We start from the raw sequence: 21,572 nt of genomic DNA, 5'->3' as shown, positions 1-21,572 counted from the left end.
GTAACTAATACTGAGCATATCCACAATGCAATGTTTAGAAGGTGAATTATGTATTTTTTAATTGGAAATCTCTATGCCTTTGGTAGCTATTGTACTGTGCCACAGCCAAAATAAACAACTTTCTCTGTAATAAGGTTATTAACATTAATTTATCCCACTGAGATCAGTGTGTGGTGATCACTGACTGACTATATTACATATAAATTATTGATTGCAACCATTTGTCAATTGCATTCAATCAAATCGTAAAAACAAATGTAATTATTGTTTGTAGTCACAAATAATAAGACTAAACAGAAGAGTACTGTATCTCAAACCCCACCAATAACAAATCAATAAATCATATGCTTTACATCTTTTTAATTATTGATATCCCAGCCAGTGTTTCTAGGAGACTGCAATAGTGTTTTGTATGATGACCACAGGCAGCTTTAAGTCCTTCACAGAACCTCAGCCTGTCTCCACTCTGCTGCCTGGCCCTCCTAGCTGAAGGAAGGACAGCAGTTTGCTGCCTCTTGGAGTATCTTCACCTGACAAAATTACCTGAATATATATCCTGAACCAACCAAAAATCAAGTCAGCAAACACTAAACAAATGAATTGGTCAATCCATGATTAAAATATCTAAATAAGTTTGAAATACATATAGTGAATATCACAATGTGTATGTGCCACAGTATAGTGATGTATTGGTAATGTAGTTATATGATCTGGTGGGTGGGTGTGCAATTAATATCTAATAATGAATACTTAATCTAGAAATGTTAATACAAAATTTCACCATAATTATGTACTTATAATTGTGATATTCAGACCAAGTCTGGGGTTGAAAACTCTTATGACTCATTTAAAAAATAAGAGTTTCCCACCTGCAGTCAGTGAACTGTCTGGTACGGGTAATGGATTCTGCTGATTCTAAACCTGCCCATAAGTGAATAGGTTATCCATTTTTCTTTCTTTTTCATCTTGTTTTTTCTGGGAAAGGTGATTAACCCAACGCTGCTCCTGTACTCGTTCCTAAATCCATAATGTATCATTTACTCTGAACATCAGTTTATTGTAGCTTTGCTCTTCTTAAACCCCCAGTACTACCTCAGCACTCTCATCGAACCACGCCACCTCAGAACACAAAGAACAGCCAAAACACCTTCCAGAACACTCCAGAACACCTCCCAGAACACTCCAGAACACCTCCTAGAACACTCCAGAACACCTCCTAGAACCTTCCAGAACACCTTCCAGAACACTCCAGAACACCTCCCAGAACCTTCGAGAACACCTTCCAGAACACTCCAGAACACCTCCCAGAACCTTCGAGAACACCTTCCTGAACACCCCAGAACACTCCAGAACACCTCCCAGAACCTTCCAGAACACCTTCCTGAACACCTCCCAGAACCTTCCAGAACACCTCACAGAACCTTCCAGAACACCTCCTAGAACACTCCAGAACACCTCCAAGAACACTCCAGAACACCTCCAAGAACCTTCCAGAACAACTCCCAGAACCTTCCAGAACACCTCCCAGAACCTTCCTGAACACCCCAGGACCTTCCAGAACACCTCCCAGAACCTTCCAGAACACCTCCCACATCTTGAGTACAGGGTTCCCTCCCATGCGCGTTTGGGTCTCGTCCTCCTGAGTCACTGAGTGTCTGGGTCCAGGAAGGAGCTCGCTGGCTCGCCGGCCCCCGACCCCCGGGTCTCCTCCCCTGGGGACGCCCGGGTCTCCTCCCCGGGGGCCCCGCAGTCCACGGCCTCCAGGAGCTGGACCAGGTTCTCCAGCCCCCACAGGTAGCCGTCCTCCCGGTTGCCCTCCTGCCAGGGCACGGCGTGGCTCAACATCTGGCCCTCCGGTAGAGCCGAGGTCTTCCCGAAGTCGATGAGCCAAACCTCGGCGCGGCCCGTGTGGTCGTGGATGAACAAGAGAGAGCTGCCCACGACCTGAGAGAGAGAGAGAGAGAGAGAGAGAGAGAGAGAGAGAGAGAGAGAGAGAGAGAGAGAGAGAGAGAGAGAGAGAGAGAGAGAGAGAGAGAGAGAGAGAGAGAGAGAGAGAGAGAGAGAGAGAGAGAGAGAGAGAGAGAGAGAGAGAGAGAGAGCAGCAGAGAGTATATGGGAGTTGGGTTACAGAAATAATTGAGAATACTCATCTTGGCATGTTATTGAAAACAAATTTATTTGACATATGAGTCTTGGATTGTCTAACAGTTGTTCTTAGACTAATCTCACTGATGGTTTTGCTGGTGACCTCAGTCTTGCATGTCATCCACTGCCCACCCTTTTTCCTCACCTCGTGTCTCTTGAAGAACTCTGAGGTCTGCAAGACTTGCTGGATCTCAGCCAGACGGCCCAGGTAGCTCCTCTGTGGGACACAGTGGAAAAATAGAAAGATTCAGATAAAAGCTAAGAACAGTTTGAAAAAAAAAACCTACTTTGGATTGCTTGGCTGTGTTGCTGCGGTTTGCTCCCACAGTCCTACTAGTATTCTTTTCCCAGTCGTTTCTCCCAGTGCTAGTTTAAGCAGCTGGCTCCTTTGCATAATCCCAAACTCAAACACAGGTCTGGGTGTGCACATGTACTGTCATTCCCTGTCAAATATGACGTGTTCTTGTTAAAGTTTGCCTAACAATTCAAACAGTGTAAGGTGGTCTTCTGTTAATCACCAGACGGGTTAAGGGATAAGAACTTTCCTACGATTGGCTGATCAGTGAACGCGATGTTCTGATAGGCTGAGTGACGGTTGTTTCTGGCCTGAGTGTGTTCTGGGATTCCAGGTAAATACGTGAGGCACCCTGAGGTGTTTAGCGTGGTGGGGAGCAGCAGGCGAAACGCACTACAATACTGTCGTCTTCCTCCACAAAGTCCCTGAAGACTGCGGTGACGTCCTGCTGGTTGTGCGTCTTCTTGAAGTCCGTTCTGCACGTCCCGTCTGCTTTCTACAGAGACAAACGAGTCAGCGGACCGCAGCCATGGTCGGGCTAGTGCCCTGAACTACAATCTACACAGGGGCTGTTGGTGGTTATCGTTGCTGTATTGTCAGGATGCTGTTGGCATAAGTGTTCAATTAAAAGTTATATGAATTTAATAAATAGTTATCATTACTCTAACAAATTGGCTAAAGTTAGGAACGTGTGTGTATGTGCACGGGTGTCTCTGAGTGCGTGCGAGTGTGTTTGTGCGTTTGTGTGTGTGTGTGTGTGTGTGTTTTCTGTGTGTGTGTGTGTATGTGCACGGATGTCTCTGAGTATGTGTGCGTTCGTGTTTGTGTGTGTGTGTGTGACCTTGATGCCCTCTATCCTGAAGCCCAGGGTGTGTGTGGAGCTCATGGTCTCCCTCCACTGCATGTAGCGGGGCTTGGTGACGCCCTTCTGGGCATGCTCCAGCGCCGTGGGCCCCTGGCCGTCCACCTCTACCATCTTCTCATACAGGTCCTTCCTCAGCTTGGGCCGGTCCCGGGCCCGCACCAGCTCCTCCTCCAGGTACGTCCTGACACGCAACACACTCAGGTAATTGATGACGGATTGGTCGGTCGATTGATTGATTTCTTTATTTCTTGTTTTTTTATTTCTTTGTGTTTTTTTTTACTTTTCTAGTCAGTAAGTTTGGTCAGTGAGTATTTTGGATGTCTACCATTTGGCATCGTAGGAAAAACTGAAGCTATGGATAAGAATGGATGCTAACAGTGCGATGCTAGAATAGGGGTGCTAGCAGAAGAGTGCTAGCAGAGGAGTGCTAACAGTGCGGTGCTGGCAGAAGAGTGCTAGCAGAAGGGTGCTGACAGAAGGGTGCTGCCTGAAGGGTGCTTAAAGAAGGGTGCTCACAGTAGGTTGCTAGCAGCTAGCAGAAGGGTGCTCACAGTAGGGTGCTAGCAGAAGGGTGCTGACAGAAGGGTGCTGACAGAAGGGTGCTAACAGATGGGTGCTCACAGTAGGTTGCTAGCAGCTAGCAGAAGGGTGCGAGCAGAAGGGTGCGAGCAGAAGGTTGTTAACAGTAGGGGGCTCAGTACCTGTGAATGTATATGGAGTGTATTTACTGTATATATTATGGAGAAAGAAAAGCAACCCTTTCCGTTGCAAAGAACATTGATCTGACGGGCCGTTAGGTATTATCGTGTAAGATCATACAGAAATACAGTCGATGGTCTAATGTGTTTTTTACTCTGCCAGCTAGTTCAACTCGTACGGTTCATAAACAGAAAAAATATTGTGTCGCTCTCTGAGTTCTCAACTTCCTCTTTCCTGGAGCGGGAGGGTTAGTTTCATGTGCAGAGGAAACGTCCTCAAACGCAGCGTTTTACAGTCCTGCTGTGAGTGTGTTGGTGGCCGCATTTGACTGTACTGCAAGTTATGCAACCTACACGTCGCTGGGAGTCTCCAGGGACACCCTGCTCTCTGAGCCAGCGGCCGGATGAACCTACACATCTGCATGTGCTGCACAACAGCCACACCAATCACACACACACAGTGTTTCCCTGCGGGCGTGCACGTGTGTTTGAGTGTGAATGTGCATCTGTGCCTGTGTCTGTGTGTGTCTATGTTTGTGTGTTTAAAGCGTGCTTGTGTGTGTGAAAGTGGGTGTTTATGTGTGTACATGTGTGCACATCTTTGTGTTATCTTTTGTGTGTCTGTGCGTTGATGCATAATGCATGTATGTGTGTGGTTGTCGGTTTGTCTGTTTAGGTGTGTGTGTGTGTGTGTGTGTGTGTGTGTGTGTGTGTGTGTGTGTGTGTGTGTGTGTGTGTGTGTGTGTGTGTGTGTGTGTGTTTTGGTTTACGTTTGTGTTGTGCATGTGTACCGTTGTCGGTGCATGTGTGTATGTGTGTGTTTGGTGCATATCTGTGTGTATCTGTGGGTGCGTGTGGGTTCGGTAAATGTCTTTGTGTGTGTGTGTGTGTGTGTGTGTGTGTGTGTGTGTGTGTGTGTGTGTGTGTGTGTGTGTGTGTGTGTGTGTGTGTGTGTGTGTGTGTGTGTGTGTGTGCGCGTGTGTCTATGTGTGTATTTGGTGTGTTTCTGTGGGTACGTGTGTGTTTGGTAAAATTGTTTGTGTGCGTTTGTGTGTGTGGCTATGTGTGTGTGTGTGCGTGCGTGCGTGTGTTATTGTGTTATTGTGTGTGGGGGGCAGGGCACCCTGCCTGCTGAGACAGGAAGTCAACAGTTACAGCAGGTGTTCCACTCAGCATTGTTCTGTTATTAGCCCGCGACCGCATGTACCTCAAGCGGGGCTGCAGCGTGTGCCCTCCCCCCGCTGCTCTCTACGTTAGCACCCTCGTACTGCTAGCAATTGGACACTGTAAACCGAGGTGTGTCGAAATGTTGATGTTGTTGTGGTTGAGTGAGTATGTATTAATTAGATAGATAGATAAAACATTAGCATCCTAAAGCATCCTAACAGCACTACAGATCATATAAAAGGTCTAAACCAGTGATTCTCACCTGGTTACCTTTAGAAAGAAGCCAATGAATGAACAAATATTTAAATGTTAATTTATTATTCAATGGCTTCTATTATTTCAGTGATTTAATCCCCAATAGGTTCAGCTTTTTGTTTACTCTACGTTTTTAACAGGTCATGAGGGGATAGTTTAATATTAGGATAGTTTATAACTGCAAGACCCAAAAATTCTTTATTTTTGGGTCTTGACTTAATGACTGATGACACATAAAGGTCAGGAGTCTAGACCAGTTGGGAACCGGTCTGGTCTTGTCTAAACCAGAAAACCTGAAAAGAGATTTGTTCTTAAATGAAACAGTGTAGGCTCATGGGCTGAGGCAGCTGTCTCGCTATTGATAACCCCTCTTCTTCTTCTTCTCTTTCACCTTATTCCCATTTTGCAGTCCATGACGTTGGGGAGGTCAAAGGTCGCCAGCAGGTCCGTCATGTGCAAGAAGGACTCTCCGTCCTTCTCCACGACCCCCAGGAACTGGGGAACGAAGGGTTGGAGTGCGTCTCCGCTCAGTCGCTCGAAGCACTGCTTCTCGTTCTCCGAGAACTTCTTCAGGATGCTGCCCTCCCCAGCTGCCTTGAAGTTCCCTGTGGAGCAAAGTGAAGCAGTGTCACTCAGTTACTCACTCGCTACTCAATTGTTACTTAGTGTTACTCAGCGTTACTTAGTGATACTCTTCGTTAGTCAGCTTTACTCAGCAGCATTACTCAGCAGTGTTACTCAGTGTTGCTCAGCAGCGTTACTCAGCGTTACTATAGCAGTGTTACTCAGCGTTACTCAGCAGTGTTACTCAGCAGCGTAACCCTTCGTTACTCAGCGTTACTCAGCAGCGTTACTCTTCATTAGTCAGCGTTACTCAGCAGTGTTACTCTTCGTTACTCAGTGTTTCTCAGCAGTATTACTCAGCAGTGTTGCCTTGCCTTACTCAGGTTTACTCAGCAGTGTTACTCAGGTTTACTCAGCATTACTCAGTGTTACTCAGCAGTGTTACTCAGCAGTGTTACTCAGCGTTACTCAGCAGTGAAACTCAGTGTTACTCAGCGTTACTCCGCGTTATTCAGCAGTGTTACTCAGCAGTGTTACTCAGGTTTACTCAGCATTACTCAGTGTTACTCAGCAGTGTTATTCAGCAGTGTTACTCAGGTTTACTCAGCATTACTCAGTGTTACTCAGCAGTGTTACTCAGCAAGCATTACTCAGCAGTGTTACTCAGCGTTACTCAGCAGTGTTACTCAGCAGTGTTACTCAGCGTTACACAGCAGTGATACTCAGTGTTACTCAGCGTTGATCAGCGTTACTCAGCAGTGTTACTCAGGTTTACTCAGCGTTATTCAGCAGTGTAACTCAGCGTTACTCAGCAGTGTTACTTAGCGTTATTCAGCAGTGTTAGATATCTTGAGATATAGCTTTGAGGTATCTTGATATGAATCGCACTATATCATTTAATGTTATCATTCTTATATTATGTTTGAAATGAGCCGGGTCTTACCTTTGTGTCCAGCAAGCTGCACCCAGTTGAGGCGTTTCCTCTGACTGGCGACGAAGGGCCAGTGGACCACAGTCTTCAGCTTCCACCAGGACTTGGTATGCTAGAGACAGGGCAGGAGACGATGTCATACAGCTGAATACTACTCAACACAACACATCGATACGTCATATTCAAATATTATTCCTAACTATAATATACAATTATATACATAAGTTATATAAACCTTTTTTATATAATTACTATTCAATTGAAAAGGCATTTCTTTAGACCTCGACTCCGAGAGATACCTCCCTTCCTCTCTCTAATTGTTAATTAATAAATCAAGTGTTACAGCAGTTTACATTTGCATTCCCACTGAAGCCACAAAGTCTGATGGTGAGGATCAACTGACTCCTTGGCTGTGTAGATTCCTCCAACGGTCTGCCAGCCTTGCAGAAATGTCAACTTCCCCCTTGTGTATTGCAATTTAACTCGGAATCTCCCGCCATGACTGACATCAACCCCAGCCAATGTGAGAGTTTCCCTCTAAGAATCATGTACTACTTTGCTGCCTGTATCTGCCCATGATCAAGCTGTAAAATAAAAGTATAAAATAATAAAAGTCTTCCAAAACAGGACCGACCCACAGGGGGTCAGGTGGTTAAAGAGGTGGACGATGACCTCAGCCAATGAGGTGCAGTAAATAGAGACAGGAACCAAACCCATCCGAGGGCTGACTCAGCAGGCTCAACAGAAGAAGGCAGTTTCGTGTTTACTGCTGAGCAGGATGGTTAAACAGGGGTCAGACTAATAGATAAAGATCTGAATGTGACTGAAATGTCGTGTCTGTGGGAACAGATATCTACAATCTAAAACTCTCTTTTCCGCATTACGGGCGAGACCCAGTGGCAAGGTCACATTCTGCTCAGAGACCAGCAGTAAAGCAGCTGTTTCCCTCCATCTCTACGTTCACTTATTCCCTTCATTATTCCCTCCATCTTCCTGTCTCTCCCTCTTTCTTCTTTCTTTCTTTCACTTTCTGTATCTTTATTTCTCTCACTTTTCCACTTTCATTCACAATATCTTTCTTATCTTTCATTCTGTTTAAAATCTATTTCCCTTTTATTTTCTATCATTCTCTCACACACACAATCTCTGCCTCTCTCTCTCTCTCTCTCTCTCTCTCTCTCTCTCTCTCTCTCTCTCTCTCTCTCTCTCTCTCTCTCTCTCTCTCTCTCTCTCTCTCTCTCTCTCTCTCTCTCTCTCTCTCTCTCTCTCAGCATACACAGGGTGACAGCTTGGAGGTTTCACAGTAGACCGAGAGCAGAGCTTCCCACATCGTGAGCGCGAGCAGCGCTCGGGGCGGCGTGCCAAGAGAGGAGGAACCTTTGGGGACGCAGAACGAATCAGCGCTTTCCCTTCAGCGCCTCAACGCGTCTGTGGTTGTGTGTGCCTTTGTGTGTGTGTGGGGGTGTGGGTGTGTGTTGGGTTGACTGCGTGTCTGTGTGTTTGTGCGTCTATGTCTGTGTGTGTGTTCGTGCGTCTTTGTCTGTGTGTGGGTGTGCGTTGGGTTGACTGCGTGTGTGAGTGTGTGTGTTTGTGCGTCTGGGCGTGCGTGTGTGTGTATAGAGGTGTTTCTATTCCTAGAGGCTGGGGGCTGCGGAGAGGATGACTAATGGCTAGGAGGAGGTCATTATGTTCCGTCGTGTGCCGTGATTGAAACAGGAAGTCAGCTCCAGGGCAGCGGCCCTGGGCTCTCTCGCGAGGGCTCTTGCACAGGGGCTCGTGCACGTGGGCTTGTGCGCGTGGGCTCGTGCACGTGGGCTCATGCACGTGCCTGCAGGGTTTGTTTACACTTCACCCGAGCGAGGAGGGGAGGGGCGGTGCTGGTCAAGGCAACAAGTCCTTCCCACTCCGGTGTTTGAATGTCAGGACGATGCGGGCCGCTAGGCGCAGTGTGGCAGCCCGCCTGCTGGCCTGTTTACCCACAATACCCAGCGGCGGCGTACATCCCACGGCCCGCCGCGTGTTGACCTCTCGTTGAATAATTAACTCGCTCACCGATACCTTATCAGCTCAGGCCGCCTAATGAGACAATCGGATTTGTTTTGAATGCAACTACAATGTGTTGACCATAATCTGATACAGACTTCTTGTTCAGTGAATGATTGCTTAATTAACCATAAAAAAATATATAATTACTATTTGTACAAGCGGTACTCGACCCTCAGCTCCACCACCACTTTACTCCCCCCCCCTTATAAGAGGCGGGTTCCAGAAGATGACTGACCAGAGGAACGTCCAATGGGAGCGTTGTTGAGGCATTTTCATAAACAACCAAAATGGCTACCGCTGATGTGTTCCACGTTTCGATGTTGATTGGTTGAGGGTCCGTCCAATTGCGTACGGAGGCGTTTTGGTCTGCGTTTTGTGATAGAACCCATGAAAATCAAAATCAAAGAGAGGTTCCCGACTCGTACGCATTTGGAATATGTCTGGTGATGTCAGGCAGCTACAACTACTAATTATATTCATTATAATAAGCATCATCATCTTAATCATCTCTTGTTATCATCTACTTCATCATACTAATAGTTTACCAGCAGCAGGGGTGTGGTGGAGTCTCAGCTGAACTGGTTCCGGCTAGACTGGGCTTTGCTTAATGAGTCATGCCTTAGGGAGGCTGAGTTTACTCATGGTTGGGTGAGTCTTGTGTAGTCAAGCCTAACAGCAGAAGGTCTTATGTACCCAACCCGTGCTTCTCACAGCAATGCTCTGCGCTGACATCGGAAAATATTCAAATGAGCAAAGAGAATCCTCAGAGAGCTGGCCACGGAGGTCTTCATGTTTAGCATCAGCTCGTGAAAGATGAACGCATGTTATTCTGCTTCTTGGTCGAGGTCTGTCCCTCTGTTTGGTGGAGGGGTGGACATGTAGCAAACACACTCCACCTTACATGCACGCTAGCATGCGGCTCCGCTCCCCTCGCGAGCCAACGGGGCGGGGGATTCAGACAGCTCAGGGGGGCATCAGGGGTCCACTCGTGGCCAATGAGCAGCGGCCTTCTTGCCGCTGTGAGGTAAACTTCTCTATGCATTAGGGCTCATTTTCATACCATGTCACTGTTCACCTCTGGAAAGTTCTGTTTTGTGTGTTCCTGGGAGTCTTTTCGGTGAATCACTTGGTTAGAAGAATAGCTGAAATGACCTCTTTCTAATGTTCGCCTGCATAAACACTTTTGACTTCCTGAAGCGGTGGTTTGTTAAATGTCAAAGGACGAGGCGTGATGACACTTTAGATAGGTCTCGGGCTGCGTGGTGAACGCGTGGGCCGCCTGGCTTCAACTGGGTTCAAAGACGGCTTCTTTCAGTCAGCGAATAACCTAGCATCCATGATTTAATGCACACAACGTATAGGTACGTCTGAGTAACCGTTAAGCTTAGGAGGCTTAATCACGTGTGCACACACTCACACACACACACACACACAAACACACTAGCTTGTATGCACGCACACACACGCGTATGCACACACGCATGCACATACGCATGCACACACAAACACACACGTATGCACGCACACACACATGTGCACACACACAAACACATACACACACGTATGCACACACTCACACACAAGCAAATGTATGCACACAAACAAACGCACACACACACACACATACGTATGCACATAGACACACACAGACACACTTAGGAGCAATGCGTACTCAGTCTGTTTAAAGTAGAGTGACAGCAGAATACCTTGTATGGAAAAGCGCACGATGATCTGCAGAACCATGAAGACTCAACGTCTACTAGAGTCCCAAACTCAGGTTGAATTTCTGTAGCTGTAAGACCCCCAATCCCTATGTTGAATGATTCATGTGTTCACCTTGAAGCATTGATCAATTCTGATAAGACAGAATTTATCAATGCACCTTATCCGCAACACGGATAAACAGAGAAGAAGCCCTCAAACTAAAACTGTCCTTTCAGTTAGTCAATGAACTAAAAGGCAAGTAGTCAAAACTAATTTTAGGAGTATAGTAAGATGCAATCAAAAGAGACAGGAGGGAACAAATAAGTTGGGTTCGCAGAGTCTGCTCTTCTGTTGCTTTAGTCAAATCAAATCCAGGAACTATTTAACTTATAAATTCAGTATTCAATTCAGTAACTCTATTTAACTTCTCAATTCAGTAACTATTTAAATTCTAAATTCAGTAACTCTACTTAACTTCTAAATTCAGTAACTCTATTTAACTTCTAAATTCAGTATTCAATTCAGTAACTCTTTTTAACTTCTAAATTCTGTATTAAATTCAGTAACTCTATTTAACTTCTCAATTCAGTTACTATTTCACTTCTAAATTCAGTAACTCTACTTAACTTCTAAATTCAGTAACTCTGTTAAACATCTAAACCTTGATGCAAGATACTGAAAGGTGAAAGACCAAGCTGGTCATTCACACTGTTGATCAGACCACCTCAAAGGCGTATTTATCAGGCAAGAATGCCGAAGTCAAACAGGTCCACCCTGAAGGTGTATTGATTTAAAGGCCGAGCCTTCGCTCAGGCGATGTGTGCTGAGGGAGATCCGCTTTATCAAGATGTTGATTCTGCCCCGAGAAGTCTGTTGCTGCGTTGGCTCCGTGACAGTAAAATCTGAGAACAACCTTTCAGACGTTTGGTGTCTTTTGATGCAGACAAGAAAGGGGAGCTAGCTCTTTGGAATAAAGCACAACAAAATTATTCATTCTGCGCATGTAGGGCAATAGTTCCAGTAAATATCCAAGTACCTACAAACTGCAGCCAGTTGGTTAACAACTAGTCTCCCTCTGCCTCAGCAGTCTTCACTACTTTAGGTTCATGTCAGTGTTTTGGTCTGTAACAGCTGACCTCAACTGTTTCAATGCACTCCGGGATCTCCCTATTCTCAAGAAGGAGCACAATGTAATGTTAAAGTGTACCTAATCTAGCAACACAATCACACAGGCGGGTCACAACAGATAAGTCCCGTTGAGTCATGTTGATACTGAGTCAGTCATGAATGCTGGGAGACATAAAGGAAAAGTCTCAAGTTTGCAAACCGTTCCCAAATTTTGGCTGCCATGTTTAAAGGCTTTCGTTTTTTAAGGTCAAAAAGCCTTAGGTATGAATGTATAGACAAATGAATATGGTTGCTATATTTATTGTGAAGATATGCACTTATTTTTATTCGGATTGACTTCGTTGGAGCAGAGCCGCTCGACTCACCTCGCCGCTCTCCACTCCACCAAGGTGCTCCAACGTGATGATGCCTTTGCTCTCGCTGTCACTCAGGATGTCATCCTCCGACTCCACCACGGAGGAACCCGTCGACGAGATGGACGAGTTGGAGAGTTTCCTCCTCAGCGGCCCCTCCACCACCTCGTCCCAGTCACCCTGTTGCATCTCCCGGGAGGCGCCGCACCCCTCTGGGGTGATGGTCACCTGCGGCACCCGGCGCTCCTCCGTGCGCTCCGTGGGGGCTGAGGGCGGAGCGGCGGACGGGGGAGAGCGGCGTGCTGCCTTCCTCTGACTCTGAGCTGTTGCTGTTTCACTTTGGAGTTCATTGCAAACCTCGGTGGACTTACCGCATTGCTTGCGCTCCAGACGGGAGCCGTCGTTGCTGATCCCCGCCACAGCCTCCTTCGAGGTCCGTCTCCGTTGCTGCTTCGGCATTCGGTCGATCGGTTCACCGCGAGTGGGTACTCAGAAAGTAATTATGCAGAGTGTTCCCGCGTCCTGTCAAACGTGGACATGCTCAGTGAGTTCAAGCGTAAAAGTCTACGTTTGGGTATTCCGTCGGGGCTCCGCAGCGAGCCATAGCCCTGTTTTGGTCGGTTCCCCGGACTGAAACCTCCAACCGAGCCGTTCCGAGCTGAGGATTGGTGCGCTGCTGGAAAGCGCTGGGGGACCCCCTGTCTGGTCCGGCCCCGTCTGCTCTGCCCCCCCCCCCCCCCCCCTCCTCCTCCTCCTCCCCCCGGCGTACACAGCGGGCTATGGGCCAGCCTACACGCACTGTGCGTGGTTGGCTGTAGGAGTCTTCCGTATTTCAATTCGCTTTTTCGCTTCCTGACTAAGTAAAAGCAACTAGTTTACTGAATTATTACTTCCTCATTCTGCTTCTGTACATTAGGGCCTTTGGGCTTTTCCACCCGACCACAACACTACACAGACCTCGCTGGGAAACATAAGCAGTTCTCTGTCCAAAACCAGACTAATAAATATAGTTAATGCAAGATGTCTTTTGAATGACCTGAAGTGGAAATAATATTTCACCAATTTAAATTAAATGTTATTTTTTTCAGTTCACATGTCCTTCTGTGACTGAAGTCTTGTAGGCCTATGTTGCCTTTGGCACCGAAAACATTGCAACAGATTATAGCAATAGGCGGAACAATATTGGTTAGTGTTTTTAATTTAAAAAAAGACCCGGGTTTCATTGTGGTCCAGCAGGATGGTTTCATTGTAACCCTGAACCACAGAGGTGCACTCTACTCAGAGCGGGCTGGCCAGGACAATATGCTCCCATTTACTGACCCCTGCTGGAGAGATCTGAATTGCCATTGGCCTTTTCAGAGCAAATCTACTGAGCATTTTTTCTTCTTCATAAGGATAAAAAGCACGGAGACACATCTTTTATGCGATACAGAAAGGCGTGCCTTTTTTAAACCGGGCTTTTAGACAATTAAAAAGGTACAATCATTTAGCGAATAAATACCTCAGGCTATAGTTTTAATTTAATAAGAATGACAAAATGCACATTCCTCGGAACTAAACCTTCTTTAAAGAAGGCGTCTGGCTTTATACCAGCATATATTTTGTTTATTAGAAAGAAGAAACTTTTGAGAAACTAAGTTTGGAAACTAAAATAAGGAACTTTTGGAGTATCCCATGATCCACCCGCCAATCCAGTGGGGGGCAGTCATCTACCGATAAGAAGGGAGTTAACATAAAAAAAAAAACGAAGACGATAACAAAAATGTTTTTGGGTGACGTATAGAGATGTGGGCGTGGCCAGCAGAACAACCGGAGGGCAAGTGACGACGAGTTGTGTTATCAAACGACTTGACTTCTGTTCGGCCCACCGTACTACTGTCGCTCTACAGGCCGGAGACATGTTCGCCCTACGAAGCCTCTCCCGTCTTGGGTCGAGACTTTCAGTCCCCGCTCTTGCGAGAAGAGGATGCTCTGGTTCCGCCATGGCGTTGGACGACGTGGTGAATGGACTGACCGAAGATCAGATCCAGGTTAGCAGGCGAGCCGCGGTCAGAGGGTTGCAGTAACGCCGCTTTTTGCAGCTCAATGCAGACATGTGTGTAGCGACCTGCTTCTGAACTCTTGGTTCAGTTCTGTCTTTCGGGAAAATGGGTTTGCAATTGGGGGAACTGTTGTCCAAGAGCTTACGTTGTCATGCGTAGGGAGACGTGACCCCTGACCGAATTTATTACATCTAAGTCTCAATGTTGTGAATGATTGTTTGTTATTGCGTTGTTGGACGCATTCAAGAAGCAATAGCTTCAGGAAGGAGGTCCGAGGTCACAATGTGATAATGTGGCAATGGATAAAACATGTACCCTACCTTTTATAGGTATATGGTATGTCGTTTACCATAGTGGTAGTAGTTATTGACATTACATATTTTGCTTGTTTTTCTGCACAGCTTCGAAATTCGGTTCGAAAATTTTTGGCAGAAAAGCTAGCCCCTTACGCAGACGAAATCGACAAGAAAAACGAATTTGCTCGAATGCGAGTAAGTAATGACCTTGCCTCTAATATTAAACGTAGTATCATTATTTGTAACCTGACAGTAGATCTATACCAGATATTGAGCATTTTCTCTGTTAATTAATGTTATCAACTTACATTCTATCACCAGGAATACTGGAAAGACATGGGGGAGATGGGTTTACTCGGCATCACTGCTCCAGGTATTTGGAGAGAGGGGAGAGAAACTGGGTTGGTCTGTGATCGGCGACTGCTTCACGCTGTGCTTGTTTTCAGTGGAGTACGGGGGAACCGGGCTGGGGTACCTGGAGCACGTCATTGTGATCGAGGAGATGTCCCGGGTGTCTGCAGCCATAGCTCTAAGTTATGGCGCCCACTCCAACCTCTGCGTCAATCAGCTGGTGCGCCATGGCAACGAGGAGCAGAAGGAGAAGTATATGCCTAAGGTCAGCCTCCATTTGTTTGGGTATTAACCGTTCTCATCAAGGGTACTATTGTGTACACAGGTCAGGGCTACACAATTCATTGTAAATCGCAATTTTTACCTCAGTAGGCTAATCCCGTCCCCGATGGGAGATACAGTATATCTTGCAAACGGCTACTGGAGGGTCTTCCCTGTTCCAGCTGTTTCCAATCGTTTTGTTATTACTGACAGCTGGTGACAGGAGAGCATGTAGGGGCCTTGGCTATGAGCGAGCCCAACGCCGGCTCCGACGTCGTGTCCATGAAGCTGAAAGCTGAGAAGAAAGGTGGGTCTTCAAAGTCTCATCACCTCAGCTAAGTGGATGTTTGGATGCACACCCAGAGTTGTGCATGGAGAAAAACACTCCTTTATAGCTCTGAAAATATATTTGTACAATTCCAGCATGCATCTCGCCAGCTGGTTCGATAGGTCGATTGCCTATTCTCTTTCAAATCATACAAAATGGTGAATTTAGTGTATATAGGAGGATTCTCCTATTGTGTATATGAGTAAACTATTCCCAAACGAGTTACCTCTCTGGATAACTGCCATCAAACATTCGTAGAGCTGAAGAGAGATGGGATTAAAATAAAGTAAATATTACTTAATTAATTATTACTATTGTTACTTATGATTTTGTAACATGTGTTCAAAAGTTGCAGTTGGGCTCAAGCAGTGTATTGCTTTCCATCCCAATGCCATTCTATGTACATTTCAGATGCCCACAAAGAAACTACTTTATCAGATGTTCATGTAGTGTTTCCTAACTCTTCTTGTGCTTGTGTGTCCGATGTTTCTCAGGTGACTACTACGTTTTAAACGGCAACAAGTTTTGGATCACAAACGGGCCGGACGCAGACGTGCTCATCGTCTATGGGAAGACGAACCCATCAGCACATCAGAAAGGCATCACAGCCTTCATCATTGAAAAGGTATCAACACTTCCAGAGCAAAACGTCGCAGAATAATCAAAAGAGGCCTGCCATGCATTGTTTTTAATTAAATGTAGTTTAAAGGTGCAGTTTTTAGGCTTTAGTGGCATCTAGTGGTGAGTTTTTAGGTTGTAAGCAACCGAATGACCACTACCCCTTCACCTCCCTCACCCATCAATTTCCAACGATGTAGGAGAAGCTATGGAGGCCTGAAAGGTGCCAGTAGGTACTTCAAAAATGATGTTCTAATCTACAAATGCATTGAATAGCCAAGGTTTCTGGATGGATGTATAAATTGGTAGTTAATTATTGAGGGTGCACTCACACTAGGCCACCTGGCCGTGGCCGTTTTCACACCTAACCGTGCTCAAATCTGCCAGTGTGAGTGTGGCCAGTCTGGCCAGGCCAGGCCAACTTGGCCACTTGGGAGAGGTGTGCTTCTACGGTACGGGCCGCCACGGTACAGATGCTAATGAGCCGACACGCGCACACGCATGGCTACGCAACCTGAGCTGGATGACGTGTAGTCCATGCGACGACCATGGACATAATAAAGGCGACGAGCCTTCTTTCCCATTAAATAGTAAACATGGCGTCAAGCGGTTCAACTGTTGGTTCACGTAGGTCCCATAGAGAAGTCGAGTGTCTGTTAGCCATTTGGACAGACTAAGCAACAGACTCAGCAAAGTGCGAACTGTGTTCTCTGTGTTGTTGTCCATTGTTGTTAAACCTCTGACTGGCGGCAGACTTTATTATGGTCCATGCAGCGGACGCTTGGTGATGACGTGTTACGACGTGATGACGTATGTACAAGAGCCTACCGTGGCCAGGCCACAGTTGAGACGGCCAACGGCCACGGCCAGATTGCCTAGTGTGAGTGCACCCTTAGTCTGTAGAACCATTGGTAATAGCTTACAATCAAGATAGCAATCACGGTTGTTAAATGTTCCGCATTGTGGTAGCGGTTTACTACTACCATTTGTCCGTCCTGGGCTACTGTGGAACATGGCGGCCTCTGTTGAAGCAATCCCACTTCTATCTAGATATAAAGGGCTTATTCTAAGGTGACGAAAACAAAATTTTCCTATTTTCATAGGATTATGAACGAATTAAAGGATTCTTCTGAATATTATATTCCATTTCTGAAGTACGTTCTGCTAGAGGCCACTAAATTCTACACAGTGCAACTAACTTAATTAAATGGGTTTTTTTAACTAGATGGGGAAACTTAATTGAGCATGGGGAATACAACGGTTTGAATTACTGTCATTTTCTTCTATACTCATTCCCTTTGTTATTGTGACCTTGGATACTTTTTTCTAAGTAAATTAATTAATGAACTGTAAATTAGCATCTTCTTCCAACATGAACTACAAATGTGTATTATCATCACCTCTTGCTCGTAGTGCTGAAGCTCAACTGCTGCTGTGTGTGTGTGTGTGTGTGTGTGTGTGTGTGTGTGTGTGTGTGTGTGTGTGTGTGTGTGTGTGTGTGTGTGTGTGTGTGTGTGTGTGTGTGTGTGTGTGTGTGTGTGTGTGTGTGTGTGTGTGTGTGTGTGTGTGTGTGTTACAGGGCATGCCAGGTTTCTCCACAGCACAAAAGTTGGACAAGCTGGGCATGAGGGGATCCAACACCTGTGAGCTGCTCTTTGAAGACTGCAAGGTTCCAGGTGTGTGTGTCCGCCCCCAGTTGTTCTCGGTCTCCTTTGATGAGCTCTAATCTAAAGAGTTGAAATGCAGTGGAGATGCATACCTAGCCGTCTGATTTGTAACCATGCTCCTGTTTTTTTCAGAGAAAAACATCCTTGGGCCTCTTAACAAAGGCGTGTATGTGATGATGAGTGGCCTGGACATAGAGAGACTCGTACTCGCAGCAGGACCAATCGGGTAAGCCCATCACTGATCTTGTGCCATCTGTAATGTGTACTTCTAACGGTCCTAGCTCAAAAGGTCCAAGCCTTGATGTATTTTGTTATCCATACAAAAGTGTGTGTGTATGAGACTTTTGTGCTATTTTCCATGACTTTTCCCAGCATCATGCAAGCGGTCTTGGACTTTTCTGTTCCTTACCTCCACGTCAGGGAGGCATTTGGGCAGAAGATCGGACATTTTCAAGTATCCACTTCAGACCTGCCTTATATGTTTTGCATTCTTCACAAGGATCCCATTTAGATTGGATGTACCATACATTTATTGCCAAGTTTTCTATTTTCAGTTAATGCAAGGAAAGATGGCAGACATGTACACGCGGTTAAGCTCCTGTCGGCAGTACCTCTACAACGTGGCCCGAGCTTGTGACCAAGGACACTTCAGCGCCATGGTGAGGGCATACTTCAGGGTTTAATCAAACACAAATTCTCTTCACATTACTTGCATCATTGGCAAATTTACCATCTTCCGTACATTTGGGACTAGGATCTGTAACCACTGAAAATGTAAACAGAACATGGCATTGACATTTGTTGAAGTCCCAGTGCATGACTGTGTGAATATGTATTTATATACATGTAATTCCTCGATGCATCCAGTAATGGTATTGATTTGACTGTCCTTGCAGGACTGCGCTGGAGTGATCTTGTATTGTGCTGAGAATGCGACTCAGGTTGCATTGGATGGCATTCAGTGTCTTGGTAAGCTCCTTAAAGTGACGACTGGGAGAATGGGCCAGGGATCACTAAAACCAGCCTACTCTTTATGAAAAGAAAATATGATGTTGATAAAACTGAAACGGTGTTATAAGTGTAGAAGAATGTTGGGTTTTTAAATATATATTTTTTTAGTTTTAATTTTTGAGAATTTAGTGTCTAGGGTGTAGAAACATAAACCACAAAATGTAGAAGCATTTAACATTTTTATTAAAGTGGACTGCTTCAAATTATGCTGAAAACTAGACGTTCATTTGATTCATGTTTTCACCAACGGTGCCTCTTCTTCTGGCCAGGCGGGAACGGCTACATCAACGACTACCCAATGGGCCGCTTCCTCAGAGACGCCAAGTTGTACGAAATCGGCGCCGGCACGAGTGAGGTCCGGAGACTGATCATTGGACGAGCCTTCAACGCCATGTACAAGTAGGGCTGGAGCGTCTATCGAGCAAGCCCCACCCCCTGGCTGAACCGGACACCTGCCTCAAATCATTACACAACCCCAGGCCTTATGATTCGGTCTCCTCAAGCTCACCCGGTCGCATTTCATCACAGGATTAGATCGCACCGGACTTCATGTTTTAAATTAAACAGACTATTTTGTTGTGTAATATACGGTTGATTTGTTGATTTGCTCTCCATTTATTGACATCTCTGCTGCTGATATTTTTGAGGGACGTTTTCATGTACCCAGTCGGTTCTGTGGAACCGACTGGGTACATGAAAACGTCCCTCAAAAATATCAGCATATCATCGGTTCCACAGAACCGACTGGTAAACTGAAACTAGTAAACTGAAAGTCATGACTGATGCAATATTTGTCGCACTAATCCGCCCAGAAGAAACTGGACCAGTGAAAAGATAAATACATAACAATATACTATTTGTTGATCGGAATACTTCTGGCTTGAGGTTGTGGACCTTCCATATGTATGGAGAACATACATTTTTTATTTCTAATTGTAGACTTTTGGAGTGTACCGTCGATTTTTGGAAATCGATAGTAATGTTATTTCTGTCATTTGGATCTTCCTGAGCTGAGGTTTTGTTTCTGATTCCACAAGAGAGACCTGGGTACACGACGACGGTAGATGAGCAATTTGATATTGAATATGAACATAAGCTAATATAACCAGGAGGAGAGTTAGGTTTTTATACACATGAACATTGCCTATTGTAGGCTCCTGAAAAATGTTGTATAGAAATCTTTGTTCATTTCTAGAGTAAGCGTAATAAAAGGCTGCACTAAAACCGATTTTTAACATTTTGCCATCATCTCCTTCCTAAAGGATGTGATGTCTTTTTCTGACTGTCGTAGTTTGTTTGAATTGAAATAAAAAAGGCTAAAAGCAGTCCAAGTGAATGTGATTACCTACCGTAACCATGGTCTTCCTGCATGCCTCTACCCCAACCTCTACTATCAACTTATCTGAGCAATGCTGAATATGATCTCAATCGGTATCCCAATTGAAAGATGGCTTTGCAGATGACCTAAGCTCCTAGGTACTGGTCTGAACACTAGAACTGAAAGAGAAGGGGAACGTAAAGGAAAGATTCAAAGTCTGTTCTGTTTTGAGAACACTTCAGATAGTTGCGATCTGAAACACCATTGTGTGTTTAAGAACATTTCCTGCTGTTTGAATTTATTGTTTGGGGGAAACAATATTGTAAATGTTTCACTGGAGCAACAATAATCGAGCAATAAACAAGTTTGTTTCTTTGGCGTAGCCAGTTCTGGTGGGACACTCTAGTCATGCAACCTTTATCAGCTGACAGCTATCGCAGTCCAATGAAACGCTTGTACACTGAGGCCCAATATTATGCCACCAGGTGTGAATGTGATCAGCCATTACTAGCCGTTTTGAAATTCTGCCTCTTCTGACATCACAAATGGGCGTTTTAGTGGCTTGTAATGGCTAATCAAACTCACACCTGGTGGTATAATGTGAGACCTTTAAGACCTTCCATCTCAAACACACACTTAAGTGTGCTGAGCTGAATTCCCCCTACAACTCCAGCCTCCACATGCTCTGGCTATGCTCTGTATCGCATACAACCTACATAATGGGATGAGATGTCACTCTACCCCATGGGGGTTTGTTAAGTGCTCCCTGTTGCCAAACGTTGGTATGCTGTTGTTATTCCGTATCTGACATCTGTGTGTCAGGCTTTAAATCCTACAGCAGGCAGCACCAGGAAAGACACAATACAGCCAAACTAAAGTGTGCGACCACTTAATGTAATTAATGGTTCAATCTAAAACATGAGTGATTCCTGGCAGAACTAGTTTTAGGCAGTTGTTTGCTATGTAGGATCAAATCCAATTCATTGACACACAGTTGTCTGCCAGTCTTTGAATTGTTAATCGGTTCAAGATCGTTGATCATCATGATCTGAAAGCCCTTTTTGTAACCATAATCTCTCTGATTCATGTAAAATCAATGTTTTTGATAGACTTTAATAGTATTTAATGTTGCTTCATATACTTCATTAATGCAGTTCTCCTACTCGTATTTTGTTGAAATGGCTTTGGAAAAATATTGGAATGTTTATTTTCTCTTAGTAATTTGATAATCACTCATTGGTTTGGACAAGTAAATGTCAACATTGTTTTCTCTGTTGCTAGTGTTGGAAACTGTTCTGCTACATCCAGATGATTCACTGCCATTGGTTTGGACATATCGACTTTTCACTCTTATAATAGCCCCACCAAGCCCTTAATGAATTGTGACTTGTCTAACCATGTTAACATTATTCATCTTTCATTTATGCTAATCGAGACTTATTTAGGGTTTATGAATATGCCACATTTTTTTCTTTCAACCATCAGTGATTAAACATGTTATTTTTATAAGCCCGTTTTGGTATAGTTTT

At 45.2% G+C, this 21,572-nt stretch overlaps 2 protein-coding genes and 1 long non-coding RNA gene across 34 annotated transcripts; 2 read left to right on the top strand and 1 right to left on the bottom strand.

Annotated features, from left to right (window-relative positions):
- Nucleotides 1–343: 343 nt before the first annotated feature.
- itpka (inositol-trisphosphate 3-kinase A) lies at nt 344–12,881 on the bottom strand. Of its 32 annotated transcripts, none has more exons than XR_009525831.1 (9): nt 12,164–12,881; nt 6,933–7,032; nt 5,817–6,030; nt 3,282–3,486; nt 2,835–2,936; nt 2,291–2,362; nt 1,434–1,944; nt 1,344–1,377; nt 344–1,311 (listed from the first exon to the last, which is right to left on the bottom strand). XR_009525831.1 is itself a non-coding variant. In XM_060052463.1 (7 exons), exons 1-7 carry the CDS (start codon nt 12,608–12,610, stop codon nt 1,645–1,647), a joined length of 1,440 nt encoding a protein of 479 aa, XP_059908446.1. In that variant the 5' UTR covers nt 12,611–12,881; the 3' UTR covers nt 344–1,644. The 32 variants fall into 32 exon arrangements, 1 of the variants encoding a protein (XP_059908446.1); XR_009525837.1 differs by having other exon boundaries at nt 344–1,267; XR_009525841.1 differs by having other exon boundaries at nt 344–1,223.
- On the top strand, nt 3,482–4,061 carry LOC132458024 (uncharacterized). The gene is made up of 2 exons (XR_009525844.1): nt 3,482–3,826; nt 3,876–4,061. It is a non-coding gene; the product is annotated as an uncharacterized LOC132458024 (long non-coding RNA).
- Nucleotides 12,882–13,927: 1,046 nt separating the features above from the next.
- On the top strand, nt 13,928–20,079 carry ivd (isovaleryl-CoA dehydrogenase). The gene is made up of 13 exons (XM_060052466.1): nt 13,928–14,181; nt 14,595–14,684; nt 14,811–14,862; nt 14,936–15,105; nt 15,315–15,408; nt 15,924–16,054; nt 17,627–17,723; nt 17,847–17,940; nt 18,087–18,168; nt 18,269–18,373; nt 18,611–18,683; nt 18,995–19,414; nt 19,488–20,079. Exons 1-12 carry the CDS (start codon nt 14,050–14,052, stop codon nt 19,126–19,128), a joined length of 1,254 nt encoding a protein of 417 aa, XP_059908449.1. The 5' UTR covers nt 13,928–14,049; the 3' UTR covers nt 19,129–19,414; nt 19,488–20,079.
- Nucleotides 20,080–21,572: the final 1,493 nt, after the last annotated feature.

Source organism: Gadus macrocephalus, chromosome 5 (assembly GCF_031168955.1).
Source record: "Gadus macrocephalus chromosome 5, ASM3116895v1".
Taxonomy (NCBI): domain Eukaryota; kingdom Metazoa; phylum Chordata; class Actinopteri; order Gadiformes; family Gadidae; genus Gadus; species Gadus macrocephalus.
Note: the sequence above shows the minus strand (reverse complement) of the source record. Positions and strands in the feature narration are given on the sequence as shown.